Source organism: Astatotilapia calliptera, chromosome 17, assembly GCF_900246225.1.
Source record: "Astatotilapia calliptera chromosome 17, fAstCal1.2, whole genome shotgun sequence".
Lineage (NCBI taxonomy): Eukaryota > Metazoa > Chordata > Actinopteri > Cichliformes > Cichlidae > Astatotilapia > Astatotilapia calliptera.
This window is the reverse complement of record NC_039318.1, coordinates 28,645,144-28,658,494: the sequence shown is the minus strand read 5'-3', so window position 1 is coordinate 28,658,494 and position 13,351 is coordinate 28,645,144. Positions and strand designations below refer to the sequence as shown.

The window sequence follows — 13,351 nt, the reverse complement described above, 5'->3', positions numbered from 1 at the left end:
AGTGATGAAGGATGAAAAAGAAGAATTACAGTGGAAGTAGAATCACCTATGTGATTATTAAACTTCTGACTTTTTTCTTGCAGGAATACATTAATTCATTTATTTTGTTTGTCCCATGAGACTCGCAGCCTGCTGTAGGTTTCACTGTTTTAAAAGACCCGCTGAATCCACCAAGGCATCTCTTTATCATTTCTCACATTCATATTGCCCAAATACTTTGCCATGTGGCACGCTAAGTGACTAACAAATAATATCAATGCACCATAATCCCAGCAAGGAACAAGCAGAGGTAAACGGTTCCATCTGTTGGGAACTTTCACCAAGGATCTAATTCATTCCCTTATCCCCCCTTCTCCTTTCTCCCATCCCCATCATCCTACCACTCCCTGCCTTTTCCTTCAATCCCCTGTCTTCTTGTCTTACTTTTTCCTCTTTTACCATCCATCTACTTCCCATCTTCCATCCTTCTATCTCCTCCCTTTGCCCCCTATCCTGATGCCTCCTAGGTGAATGATGCTGTAGGTTACACGTGGCCCTGGGTCTATTTTGTCACCTTAATCATCATCGGATCCTTCTTTGTGCTAAACTTGGTTCTGGGGGTATTAAGCGGGTAAGGGCAGGGTCAAAGGTCGTTTGAAACTAATTTTTCTTTCTTGTCTTTTTGCTGCTCTTGGAGAATTTTGCTTCTGGTCTTTTGCTCAAGGGATCTCTTTACTTCCTTCTCCTTCCTGCCTCTTGCTGCTGCTGGCGTTTATATTTAATGAGTACAAAGCATGTACAAGATTGTGTTTCTATATAGTCCCATTTGGTTGCTTTACAAGACCATGTATCTGAGGCTTTGTGACTCTTCCAACTGAGCATTGCTGACTGCACATAGATTTTTTTTTTTTTTTATCACTGTAGCTGACTGTAGTGAAATCATACTCGAGCATCTGGCTCGAAGACCACTGAAACCTTCTGGGTATTGTTTCTCTTACTACAAGGCTCCACTGCTGTTTCTGTAAAATAGCACTAGTGCTATTGTGAAGTGAAGTGCTCTGTTTTCAGCACTGATGCAGGGTGGAAAAACTACCATTTCATTTTGGGGGTTTTTTTAAGAATTAATATGTAAACTAAGAACTGTTGTGATTAAAGCTGTTTATAGACCAGCAGTTAATACACAAAAACATGCAAGAAAATGTATCTAAATTCAGCAGTAACAGAAGTATATCAATTGCCACCTAAAAACATCTTAAACTTCTCAGTTCCAAAATCAGCTCTGCCAGGGAACAGGTTTTAGAGTCAGATGTCTCACCCCTGACTGACTGACTGACCTGAATCTGACTTGATACCCTCAGGAGAGGTGGCAGCAGCATTGTAGGGAAAATAATAGAGGTCTATCTGTACCAAACAGCTTGGGGGGTTTGGTAGTCCGACTCTTTGTCTGACTTGTGACTAATGATGCTGTCAGCTCACTACACAGCCTGACCTTTTACCAACTGGTTACTCCATGGTGTGTGTAGGTCTCAGATTGGCATAATAACTAATGGCTAAACAGGAAGAAGGAGAGTGACGGATGTAGAGACATAGGCATAGGGTGTGACTGTGTTTGTCTGGATTTGATGTAATACGTAAACAGAGAGGATGGAGAAAGTGGCTCGACCGAAAGAGAATGAGTAGGTAGAGAAAGGAGAATTAAAAGATGACTGAGGACAGAAAGGTGAGACAGTGGAGAATTGGAAAATGAGCGTGGAGCCTAAGGTTTTAGCACTCAAGGCCACACTCGCACACACACATACAGGATATGCGCACTGAACTGCACAAGCCCAGATCAATAGGATTGGATCTCCTGCTAATGTTCTGACAAGTGGGACAATAGATGTTTGTCCTAATGCTCATTGATCTGCTGTTGTGGGTTTGAGTTCAATCTGAGGTTCCATCATTCCCCTAAATTTCACACAGATATCCTCAAACACTTGAATTCTGCCCAGCCAATAGACATGACCAAAAAAAAGTCAATAACAATACCAAGAGTTTCATCAGTTCTTGATCTCTGGAGAGCAGTGAAACACTAACAGCCTACACAACCTCTCTTAAAACCTTTGTGCTAATTGCTTGAAATCTGATTAGGAGTATTGAGATAACGCTTAAACCTGAGCTTCAAAAAGAGTCCCACTTGTATGTTCAAAACGAACGTAGGGAAGTTTACTTCTATGTAAAATATTCATGACAAGGAGGCATTTGCTGTGTTTATTTTCCAGCAGGCCTTTAAATATGAATTTGTTCACGTTTTAACTGCAAAAATTCCCAAGTCTCCCAAGTCCTGTCAGCCCTCATCTGAATAAATTTCCTTTGTTCAGACTGGATCTTTGGTTCTAACCTGTCTTTGACCTTCCCCGAGTGCCCCGTTTAATCAAGTGTTCCTCAGTTCTTTCTTCCCTCCTGTCACCTGGAAGCAATTTCACTGAATTTCATCATAATGATATGATATTTCACACTCGCTGGTCACGTTGGTTTTAATTGTCTTAAATTGTTTTTTCTGCACGTGTTCTTTGTGCACAAAAACTCCAAAATCCAGGTGAGGTGCAAACCTATAACTTTTTTCTGTAATCAATGTCTCTGAGTAGTAACTGAAAGAATGAGTTGGCGGGCAAAAGGTTCGGAGCTCAGTGATGCAGGATGACTTTAGTGCAGAGCCACCTCTCCAACTATTTGACAACAGCTGAGGCTGTGCAGCTGGTGAGGGCGCCCTCTTTGTGCCTCCCTCCGGGGTTGTACCAAGCACATTGCAACCTGGGGTAGACCCAGAAAACACCACAGGAATCCCATTTCCCAGCTGGCCTGGATCCACCTGGGAGTCCAGTACAGATAAATGAAGTCTTGAACTTTAATATTTAGTAAGTTTTTACAATCGGCAGACTTTTCACTGTAGCTTTTTATCATATTAGCTGAGCATGCATCAGCCAGAAATCATCACCTGTTCCCTGCTGAGAAAAGGTGGTACAATTCATCAACAGTGCAACAGCCTAAATGAATAGGGTTCCTGCTGCATCACTTCCTTTCACTCTTTTGTTTGGTTCTTCCTTTTGTCTATGTGAATCACATGGAATCAGTCCTCATCATCTTTCATGGAACCCCAGCTGGCTTGAATGGTATTTCATTATTTGAGTGGTTGATATGTAAATAATTATTAATAAGGTATAAAGATCTATATTCTAGGAAACCAAAAGCTGCATTTGCATACTAACACCGTTTCTCCGTGGCAAAACTTTTCTTTCGTTACTTAACTTTTCTTCTCTCTGGCAGGGTTTTCCCTCTTCTTCTTTCCGAAGTATCCTTTTCTTTTAACTTGATCACTTTTGTCACATGATTTTGCCAAAACCTTAGCCAAGATTTTCAGATTCTCTTTCCTGTCTCTCTCTCTGTTTGCTCTCTCTTTCCCGTCAACTCTCTGCCCCGCTCCTTCTCTTCTGCTCCCCTCCTCCCAGAGAGTTTTCCAAGGAGAGAGAGAAGGCCAAGGCGCGCGGTGACTTCCAGAAACTCAGAGAAAAACAGCAACTGGAGGAAGACCTCAAGGTAGTTTGGTGTGTGTGTGCATGTGTGCATGCGGTTGTCCCCATGCCAGAAAAGCTGTTACAGTCTTTACCAAAGACTTAGGTTCATTGTACTGTCAGTGTTCAGTAACCTGTAACCCTTCAGTAACAGTGAGCAGGGAAAGCAGAGCAAACTTTACTTAGAAGTTACCTAAGTTACAAAACAACACAAGCACTCCTCTTACCTCATGGAAAAGTGTAAAAAAAAATAGGGCACACGAAGATTGAGACACATGATACATATTCTAAAACATTTCATTCTTATGATTCCAAACAGATGTGAAGTTTGATCTTTCTGTTTACCCATCAGTATTTCCCTTGTTTGTGTGTGAATACAGGGCTATTTAGACTGGATCACTCAAGCCGAAGACATTGACCCAGAGAATGAAGAGGAGGGCATGGACGATGAGAAACCCAGAAATCGTGAGTGTGCGTTTTTTTGACAGAAGGAAGAATGGTTCTCCGTGAAGATGATGCTGTATGCATGTGTGACTGAATTATTGATTGGTGGTTAGGATTAGCTGTGTCAGGATATGGTAAGACTTTGGCAAAGGCTAGCTGGAATGATTTCCTCCCAGATGCATCACAAGTTTGTCAGGATAGATGTGGATGTGTCTGCACTACATTTATTGCTCTGTCTATAAGTAGTGAGCTTTTCGTAGTTTCCTTCACACTGTTATGGCACAGTCATTAAATGAACAACTGACGTATGGGCAGAGTGACTGACAGACCGAGAAGATATTAATATTATCTGCTTGCTTTGGCTGAGAATCATCCTGAGGATTAAAACCTGTTTAGATATTAGTGGAATGTGTCAGACTGCAGCTAATAGCCTCTGGGCCCACACTGTGACACACAACAAACACACACTACTGCAGCTGTGCAAAATTAACATAGGAACACACACACGCACTGTAGGTACACCCTAAGGAATTTGTTTACTTGTGTTTTGACAGAAATTTACACACACAAATTAACACCTTGTCTCTCTATACAAACACCTCCGGAGAGATGCAGCCACACATGGCTCATGTCTCCTCAGGAATGCACTATATTTCCTTGGGAGGGAAAGTAGACACTGGCCTCTTTAACCTGGAGGTTGGAGCTCAGAAGTTAGACCTTGAAAGAGGGACAATAAGGAAGAGAGGCAGTGATTTGACAAAATGCATGTCTGTTGTATTCCTGGACATGTACCCTTAGTATAAACAGTATGGACTGTGAAGTATTTTATAAAGGCTTGGAGCTAAGCTTGCTCACACTGGTAGTGGATGAATGAATAATGAGGACTAACCACGAAGAGACAGAGCGTGCATTCTGCTTACATTCTGCGCACAGCCACGCTCATCTCTTGAAAATCACTGTGGTTCATTCTGAGAAAACACTGATGACTGCCAAGGGAAAAAAGAAAGAAAGAGAAAATCTAATGATGATCTAATCTTTCAGGGAATATCAAGAAATTAACATGGTCAAATGAGCAATGACCCAATTTACATGAAAATAAGGCACAACACCCCCGTGGCTAATCCGTAACAAATCTGCTTGTTTTCACCTGTTACCACTGTGCTCCCCTGGGCCAATCAGTCTGGCAAACACACATCAGCAGTCTCTTAGATAGTGTTTTGGCCCATTAACAAACAAACAAATACAGTATGTGGCCAATTTTAAAAATGTCACATCAAAATATTATGATATTTTTTTTTGCTCTAAGTTTTGCAAATTCTGCATCAGTGATATATTTTGCAGTGTCTTAACAAGCCAAATATGGCTGTAAACCAGAACCTGTAAGTGTTTGCTATACAGTAAACATACACACATATACATATTTTCCTCAAATAAATCTACCATGCGATCTCTGTGGATCACTTAGTTGCAAGATTAAGCCTGTGACATCTTCTAAACAGTATAAATTAGGCCATTAGATGTAGATGATTCAACAAAATGATTAATATATATGATACAAAGTTCTCTATAAGAAGGATCAATCATCGCTCTCTGTTTGTGAAGGTGAAAAATCAAGTCACTTGCTCTGTCTATTACTCTGCCTCCCCTCTCCCCGATGGATGGATCCTCTTGTGGGAAGATGAACGAGGGCAGTTTGTCCCTGCTGCCCAGGACATTTTGCATCAGCTCATGCATGCACAGCTCACATAAATGTGTGTCCTAAGAAGCGATAGGAGACTCAGAGAGTAGAATAGATGAAAAGGGAAAAGTAGATGTTCAGACAGTGTAAGGACTGCAGAGTGTACACGGACTCCAGACAATATCTAGAAAATCAGGTTAGGGGATTGTCCGAAGTTGCCTTTTATCACATGTGGCACACAGCAGCAGCAGAGGTTTGCTTCACGTGCATTACTGCTGTAGATAGTCCTGAGCAGGGTGTGCAGAAGTCACATGACACCCCATGGACTGCCTATGAATTCCCTCGATATTCACTAGTCTTGCTGTTCTTATTCAGGTTAAATCAGCATCATCGCTGGACAACCCTGCTGTCTCATGATGTTCTAACATGAGGCTCCCAAAGAAGATTAGGCTTGCAGTGCAACAGGGCTGCACTAACATCATATTCAATATTATGAATATGAGAAGTTGATGATGTCAAGTATAATATATGTAAAATATGTGTGTTTTCTGTCATCTCAAGGGCATAGTCTGTATGCATGTCTTCCGTGCTGTTGCTGTCTACCATCTTGTTCTTGCATGCTGTCATCGTGTTTTGTTGTCCTTGCTGTTTGTGTTAGGAGTGTCTCCAGCCCACCTGAGAAGCAAGACCAGTATGCATGTCTGATCCAGTCATTCTCCTGACTGTCAGGATGGTGTTTGTGTATCCTCTGTGGTGTTGACATGTGCTTCCATGTAATTCCGGTTGTGATTAGGCCTGTGTACACCAAAAGTGGTTGTAATTACATTTGGTCTACATGGCTTCTGTTTGGGATGCCTTCTTGATGGTGCAGTGATACAGTATATTGCATCTATCCTGGAAATGCACCGATCCCCTAAAGATTTGTAGAGGATGTGACTGCTCTGTGGCTTCCCGCTGTGTGGAGTAATAAAACAGAAATTTTCAATTTATCTTGCAATGCAGTCTCATCCAGGGATGTCAAATACTGCCGTTTTGTCCGATTCTCCTTGTCTGAGATTGATACGCAAAGATGTGTCCTACAATAAACACAGAGCGATGAAAGTTGTCCACATTAGGACGTTTGAGTTGTTGTGGTGAAATAAATCACAGGTTTGTTAACCAGGAGATCACAGCCTCCTGGTTTTCAGTCTTGTTTTTTCTCCTTTAAACCTGCTTTTGACGTTAGTTTTCACTCGCTGCCTGTTTAGGTTTAACAAAAGATTGGAATTTGCGATTTAATGCTACACCTTGAAAAATGTTGTATTTGCCCAGCGTGTTTAAATGCAGTGATATGAGGTCCTTTGCAAACATTATGTGACAGACCCAGTGCTCCATAGCACAGATACCAAAGGACAGCTGATTATCTGTGAGGTGTGCTGGCACTGGAAAAAAAACCCAGCAGCATTTGATGCTGTGGGAATGATGCTCTAATGTCCATTTTACAGCGGCGCCAGTGTTATAAATGTTGCTTGCTTTTAGCTGCTACTGCAAAAATGGTGTGATAGATCTTACACTGTGACATGGTAAATATGCATTTCACTTGAGGAAGGATTTTTGCTGTAAACCACAACTTAAGAAATCAACTTAAAAACAAACAAAATAGATTAAATCATTATTAATATAATTCATTTGAGCATCCGCAGTAATCTAAATGCTGTGCCACTCTTTTGTGGTAAAGAAAGAGCTGTTGATTTAGATCTGCATTCCTATGAGCTCAGTTTAGTGACTGAAAGAATGAGCTCGCATATACAAGTGGCAGAAATGACCTCTCTGAAAGGTGTCTGGTCTCAGCCTTTGAGACAGGAAGAGGTCCTTTGCCACACTGGCTGCTATACATTGGGCACTTCATATTGAAAGAAGCCATTTGATATGGTGTGATATAGTTCTACTAGGATGATTTCTAGATGAGCAGTTTCAGTTATGTTCAAATGGGAGTAGGCCCAGAGGTAGACCCAGGGCACGCTAGGCATGCTGAGATTATGTCTCTCAGTTGGCTTGGAAACACTTTTGGTGTGTCCCCGGAAGAGGACCTAACTTCTTGGAAGTGGATTTTAAGAGGTCTCTAGAAGACAACCAAACTCTCTGGCTTTCAGTATATTGTGGGGCAGGGGGCCCTCTGATAGTCATCAAGGTGTTGATTTTGCTCTGAAGTTCATGCTGCTTTTGTCTGCTTCCAATATAGACAGTGGTAAAGGTGCTAATACACAGAAGGTATGGTTATCTCTCCAGCTATCCCCTTTGCAACCTGGCCCTTTGGGCAGGAAACAGTTGATTTGGTAACAGGCTTTGTTTAGTTCCAGAGTCAACTATAGCTCAGCGAGACAGTGTATCCTGATTAAAACAAAGACTGGCTGACAAAAACATGCAGGGAATGGCTTTTAGTTAAATACTGCTCACTAGTATCTCTACATTTACTGGTAGGCTTTCCCTTTTGGCCTCACTGGACAGTATAAGAAGAAATTCCCGGGTTTACCACAATAGAGTCTTTGTCTTAAGAGTCTCAACTGCCAAAACTCAAAACTTCCAAACCCTGTAACACTTGTTGGATGAAGGAATCATACCCTTCCCAATCAACCAGAAACTGGAGAATCCGATCCACCACAGCACACCCAAAATGCTACAGACAGCATTGGCCGAATGATCACCCACCACCCTGCCAGGTCAACGGAGGGCTAGCCAAGAGGTACAGAGAGCTGGAAGATATGGGATTGATTTGGAACACATGGAATGGAGGATAGATTTTTATGGAAGCAGGTAGTCTAAGGCACACAGCAGAAGTGCCAGTCTTGCATGCTTTCATTGCTATCTTGTTCTTACATTCTGTCTTCTTCTTTTGTTGTCCTTCCTGTGTGTGTTAAAATAATTTCTAGCCTACTTGAGAAACAAGACCAGTATGCATGCCTGGTCCAGTCATTCCACTGACTGTTAGGATCATGTATGTGTCTGTTCTTTGACTTGTGCTCCGATGTCTATCCAGTTTAGGATTAGGCATGTATACATTAAAATGTTTTCAGTTGGAATTATTTTTGATCTGCAGGGCTTCTGGTTAGGATGCCTCCTTAATAGTAGAGTGATACAATCCCATCTGTCCTGGAAACACACCAGACTCCTAAAGAGTTTGTGGAGGATGTGACGAAAAAGAAAGATGTTCAGGCTACTACTCTGTGGCATCTCACTATGCGGAGCGAAACAACAGAAATTTTTCAATACACTTAGTTCTCAGTCACCATCTCTTTTTAACCTGCCTTTTTACGTTTGTTTTCATTCGCTACCTGGCTAGATTTGAGAAAAGATTGTGATTTGGGTTCAAATATGTACCTTTACCCAGCATGTGGAGATTAAAAGATTAAGCGGTACAGGAGAGAAACAGACATGAGTGATTTTGTGCCAGTAATGCCAGTAATGTTAGTACTCTGTACCTGCAGTAATGAAATGAGGTGTGACTGCAAAGAGGGAATGCCATTTTTCCAGAAGAATTCATAGTTCTTTGTGCGTATTTTGGTATATATGAGCATACTTGTGTGAACGCTTCATGTTAGTGTTTGTGTGTGTGTGCGTGTATATTGGTCTGTCTTGCTGAGCCGTGCTCTCTATCCCCAGGTAAGAGCCATCATTTTCTGTCCCTGCGTGGAGCCGTGAAGAAAAATGCGGCTTTCCTTCGTAAGGCGTGTGCGTCTGTCTGCATGGTCCAGCACTATTTAAAACTTTACTGGATTCTAGACATGCAAGCAGATTGCAACCTCTCTGCTCACCTATACTCCCCACTTTCCGATGCCTCTCTTCCTCCCCCTTTTATCCACTCCCCCTCCAGTGGAGTAAGCATCTTTCTCTGCAGCCTCCAGAGTGGGGATCAGCTGCCTCTCAACACTGTAAAGTAGTTTATTCTCTTCCTTACCCTTTTTCATGCACCAACCACTGAATGATGATTAAATATGAGGGCCATATATATGAATATCCTCCGACAGTGGAGACATGGAATTTTCCCCCTGATAACTACCCCTGCTGCTGGCAAAATTGCATGTCTTTATTACATTAAAATCTTTACAGTGTTTCATGGCCCTTTAAATTACTTGAGTACATCCAAAATGTAAAAAAAAAACAAAACAAAAAAAACCTCAAAGTCCAGGGAATAGGGATACAAGGAGAGAAATAACATTACTGTGCTGAGATGAAACAACTTTTGTAGGAAAGGATCTGCATCTGCCTGACTTGTCTGAAAAAATAACAAGAGGATGTCATCACAGAAAACAACTGGAGTGATGGTTTCGTACCACACGACTCATAAAAAACACTGTTCTTACTATTGTTAGTGATGTCAGAGTCCTCTCCTTGGTTTTTCAGATTCCTTTCCCTAAAGTCCCCCCGCCCCCCTCCTGCATCACTATTAGCCTTGCTAGCTGCAATAATGAAACACAGTGGAGAAACAGCTTTGAAATGAGAAATTTAACATTTTTATAAAATCAAATTACCAAAAGCCTGCATGAAAAGATTTGTGTTGTCATTATTAAGACAATGATACAAAGTAGAATTCAGTGTCTTTTGGGGGGTTTGTGTGACATTTTAAATTAAATATATTTTTCATTTTTGTGACTGGAAATAAAATCTGTTTTGGTTTGCTGACAAAAACACCAAAACAAACACGAGACGCTGTCATAAAAACAAATTGTTGTGGAGGATGCTTTTTTTCAGAAATAGCGCCGTGAGTTCATGTTCAAGCTCACCAACACATGCCAACACTTTCTGTTCTATCACTTTTCTGTCTTCCTGTCTTCCCTCCTCTGCCCCTCCTTTCAATACTATATGTTCCTTTTCCTTCTTCATCTCCTTCCCTGTCTCTGTGTCTCAGGTCTTTGGGGTTTTACTCTAACAATAGGCATTAAACTAGTTCAGCGCTCCATTGAGGGGAAGGCACCAGGCTGCTTTTATATTTGAAAGGCTTTTAGCCTCAGGAGAGACCAGAGGGCCCTGAGTGCTTTTAACTAAGTAGCATAGCAGCAGGTGGCACGTGTCGAGGTGAAGAAACACACAGCGTGTTCATGGCAGAGGTATTCAAGTTGAGACAGACCATCGTGATCTCTACAGCACTAAACTCGTTCATCCCTAACCATGTGTCAAAGTACAGTAACCTAATGCACTGTTCACTCACTGTAGCTTACTTTGACACATCATTGGGCTTACAAGCCATCTCTTAGGATAACCACATAATGCAAACAGATTCCTTTGGCTCAGAAAGATACACTCACTGGCCATTCTGATAGGTACACACATATCTAATCAGCCAATGACAAGACAGCAACTCAATGCTTTTAAGCATGCGGGCATGATCAAGACAACCTGCTAAAGTTCAAACTGAGCATCAGAATGGAAAAAAAATGGGGATTTATGTGACTTTCAACATGCAGTGGTTGTTCTGTGCTGGACAGGTTAGTCTGAGTATTTCAGAAACCTGCTGATTTACTGGTATCTTCCTGCACAACCATCACTAGAGTTTACAGAAAATGGCTAGAAAAAGAGGAGATATCCAGCAGCAGTTCTCTGGGCTGAAATGCATACTTACATACATACTTTGGAGTAATTTTCTAAACATGACTTCATGACCTCGCCTGGTGGATTTCTCAAGTTTCAGTAGCAAATCTGCACAAAAGACCAACAAAATGCAGGAATACATGTAACTGGACTTTTTGGCCCAGAACCAATGAGTAAATGAAAAAGATAATCCCAGTCAGAATAACATTATTAATATCTTTTTTTTTTAAAATTGGTGTTTGTTTGCAGGTTTTTTGAGAGGGTCGTGGTTAAGTGCTGATCATATTATTTGGTTTCATGCTGTAAGATCATTTGCACCAGTAGGTTTTACTGAAGATATCTTATTTTAACAAAAGAGGCATTGATATTCATATGCAGTACCTGGCTCTAGTGCCCAGAGGGTGTTACAATAAGTGTTTGAGGTGACAGTAAGGGGAACGCAGCTCATTCCCGCCAGCAGGCAAAGACTGACAGAAGCAATAAAAACCAATGTATCACTTCATATCAATCTCTCCAGCAGCCATCCCCACATTCTTTTCTCCCCTCTCTCCCGCTAACCATACCTCCCTCAGTGCCTCCATTACTTTCGCCCTCCAATCCTGCCTTTCTATTTTCCTTCATTTTTTCTTCTATTCCATCCTTACCTGCCAATTTATATTACTCCTGCCTAAGGACAAAGTGCCACATTTGCAGTGTACTTGTGATTTATATAAACAAAGAAAAAGCTTTCCACCTGTTTGCAAATCTGCAAAATTATCACTGCGGCGAGGAGTAAAACTGTACTTTTTCTTTTTAATAGTTTGATTGTTTTTAAAGACCAATCCCCTCCCCACACACCATCTGTAGACTACAGATAGACATCTTTTTTCCCCAACTCTTTGGGTCTTGAAATCACAAATAGATTTTTATCAAGTTTTAATCCCCTCAAAGTAAAGCAATCCCCCAGCTTGAAAATGGAAATCCTTCTAAATACCCCCAATGTTGAATACCCAAAAGTTAAAATCGAGCACAGAAATGGTTGACTAATTTCAAAAATTGTGGCGATGTCAATAAGCATGCTAATGCTTCAGCTTAGTTTCATTCACCACAGCAGCAATTGGCAAAATTAGAATTAGTCAACCTTTTCCTCAAGTGTTGTGTCTGTGCTACCTTTTTAGCTTTAGGCATTAAGCTGTGGAATTATATTACTTTGGTTTAGCACCACAAACTAACAAGGTTGCAAGGTTTGTGTCCCAGGATTCCTAACTGGCAACTTAGTGTGTAATTAGTGTGGGCAATCAGTGCAAAATGTGTATAGCCGTGTGCCTTAATTAGCAGGATTGAATAATGCTGACTTTTTCATTCCTATACTTCAACAGTGGTTTTAATTAGCTTGTATGCTGGTGCAAGATAACTCCGATAAAGATCAAATGTTTAACACCAACCAAGTGTCCAGTGCTCCTCGCTACCTGAACACTGGTTGCACTTTGTAGCTCTCAAGTGTGTTGTCTTGCACCTGTAAAATTCTACAGTGTTTTCCGTTGCATAATTATGATGTCCGACCCATTTCTCCTTCTGGTTAATTCATCTCTCTTTCTGTTTCTCTCCACATCTGTCAATTTTTTTCCCCTTTCTCTGCTGCTGCTCATCTCTGTCTCTCAGTGAGCATGCCAGCCAGCGAGAATGAATCCGTCAACACAGACAACGCCCCCGGGGGAGACGTAGAGGGTGAGACCTGCTGTACCCGGCTGGCGTAAGTATCTCACCGTCTTTCACAGACACACCTTTTCTCCTCCTTCTTTTCCTCAGCTTTCTCACCCATCTTTTGTCAGGTTTAAGGACAGATTGCATCCTGCAGTATTGTGCATGGAAGAATTGCCTCAGATTGCTTATATACTTTACTGATCTCACAAGTCTGTTAGACTACAGTAGCACAAAGCTGTCAATATATTCCACATGGATAAAGTTCTGTTAGAGTAAAATTGGATCGATCTGAAGGGGAACTAATCAGAGCTGCTCCTGGAAGTGTTTTTTTTTTTTTTTTTTTTTTAAACTTGCTAGTTTATTAGTAGTGCTGTGCCAACTGCCCTTTTTTCCACTTTCTTTTGGCAAACTGTTGCTAAGCAAGCAAATTGAGGGAGCAAAAACTAGTTGC

General features: G+C 41.4%; 1 protein-coding gene across 5 annotated transcripts in view; it reads left to right on the top strand.

Moving 5' to 3' along the window:
* cacna1c (calcium channel, voltage-dependent, L type, alpha 1C subunit) overlaps window positions 1-13,351 on the top strand; it is a 206,440-nt gene that overhangs the window by 143,241 nt on the left and 49,848 nt on the right. For 4 of the 5 annotated variants that reach the window (XM_026148292.1, XM_026148294.1, XM_026148291.1 and 1 more), the window contains exons 9-12: window positions 3,468-3,555; window positions 3,911-3,995; window positions 9,292-9,360; window positions 12,859-12,949. In XM_026148292.1, the coding sequence (XP_026004077.1) occupies window positions 3,468-3,555; window positions 3,911-3,995; window positions 9,292-9,360; window positions 12,859-12,949 (333 nt within the window). The remainder of the gene's footprint in view (window positions 1-3,467; window positions 3,556-3,910; window positions 3,996-9,291; window positions 9,361-12,858; window positions 12,950-13,351) is intronic. The other variant, XM_026148293.1, reaches the window with a different exon arrangement.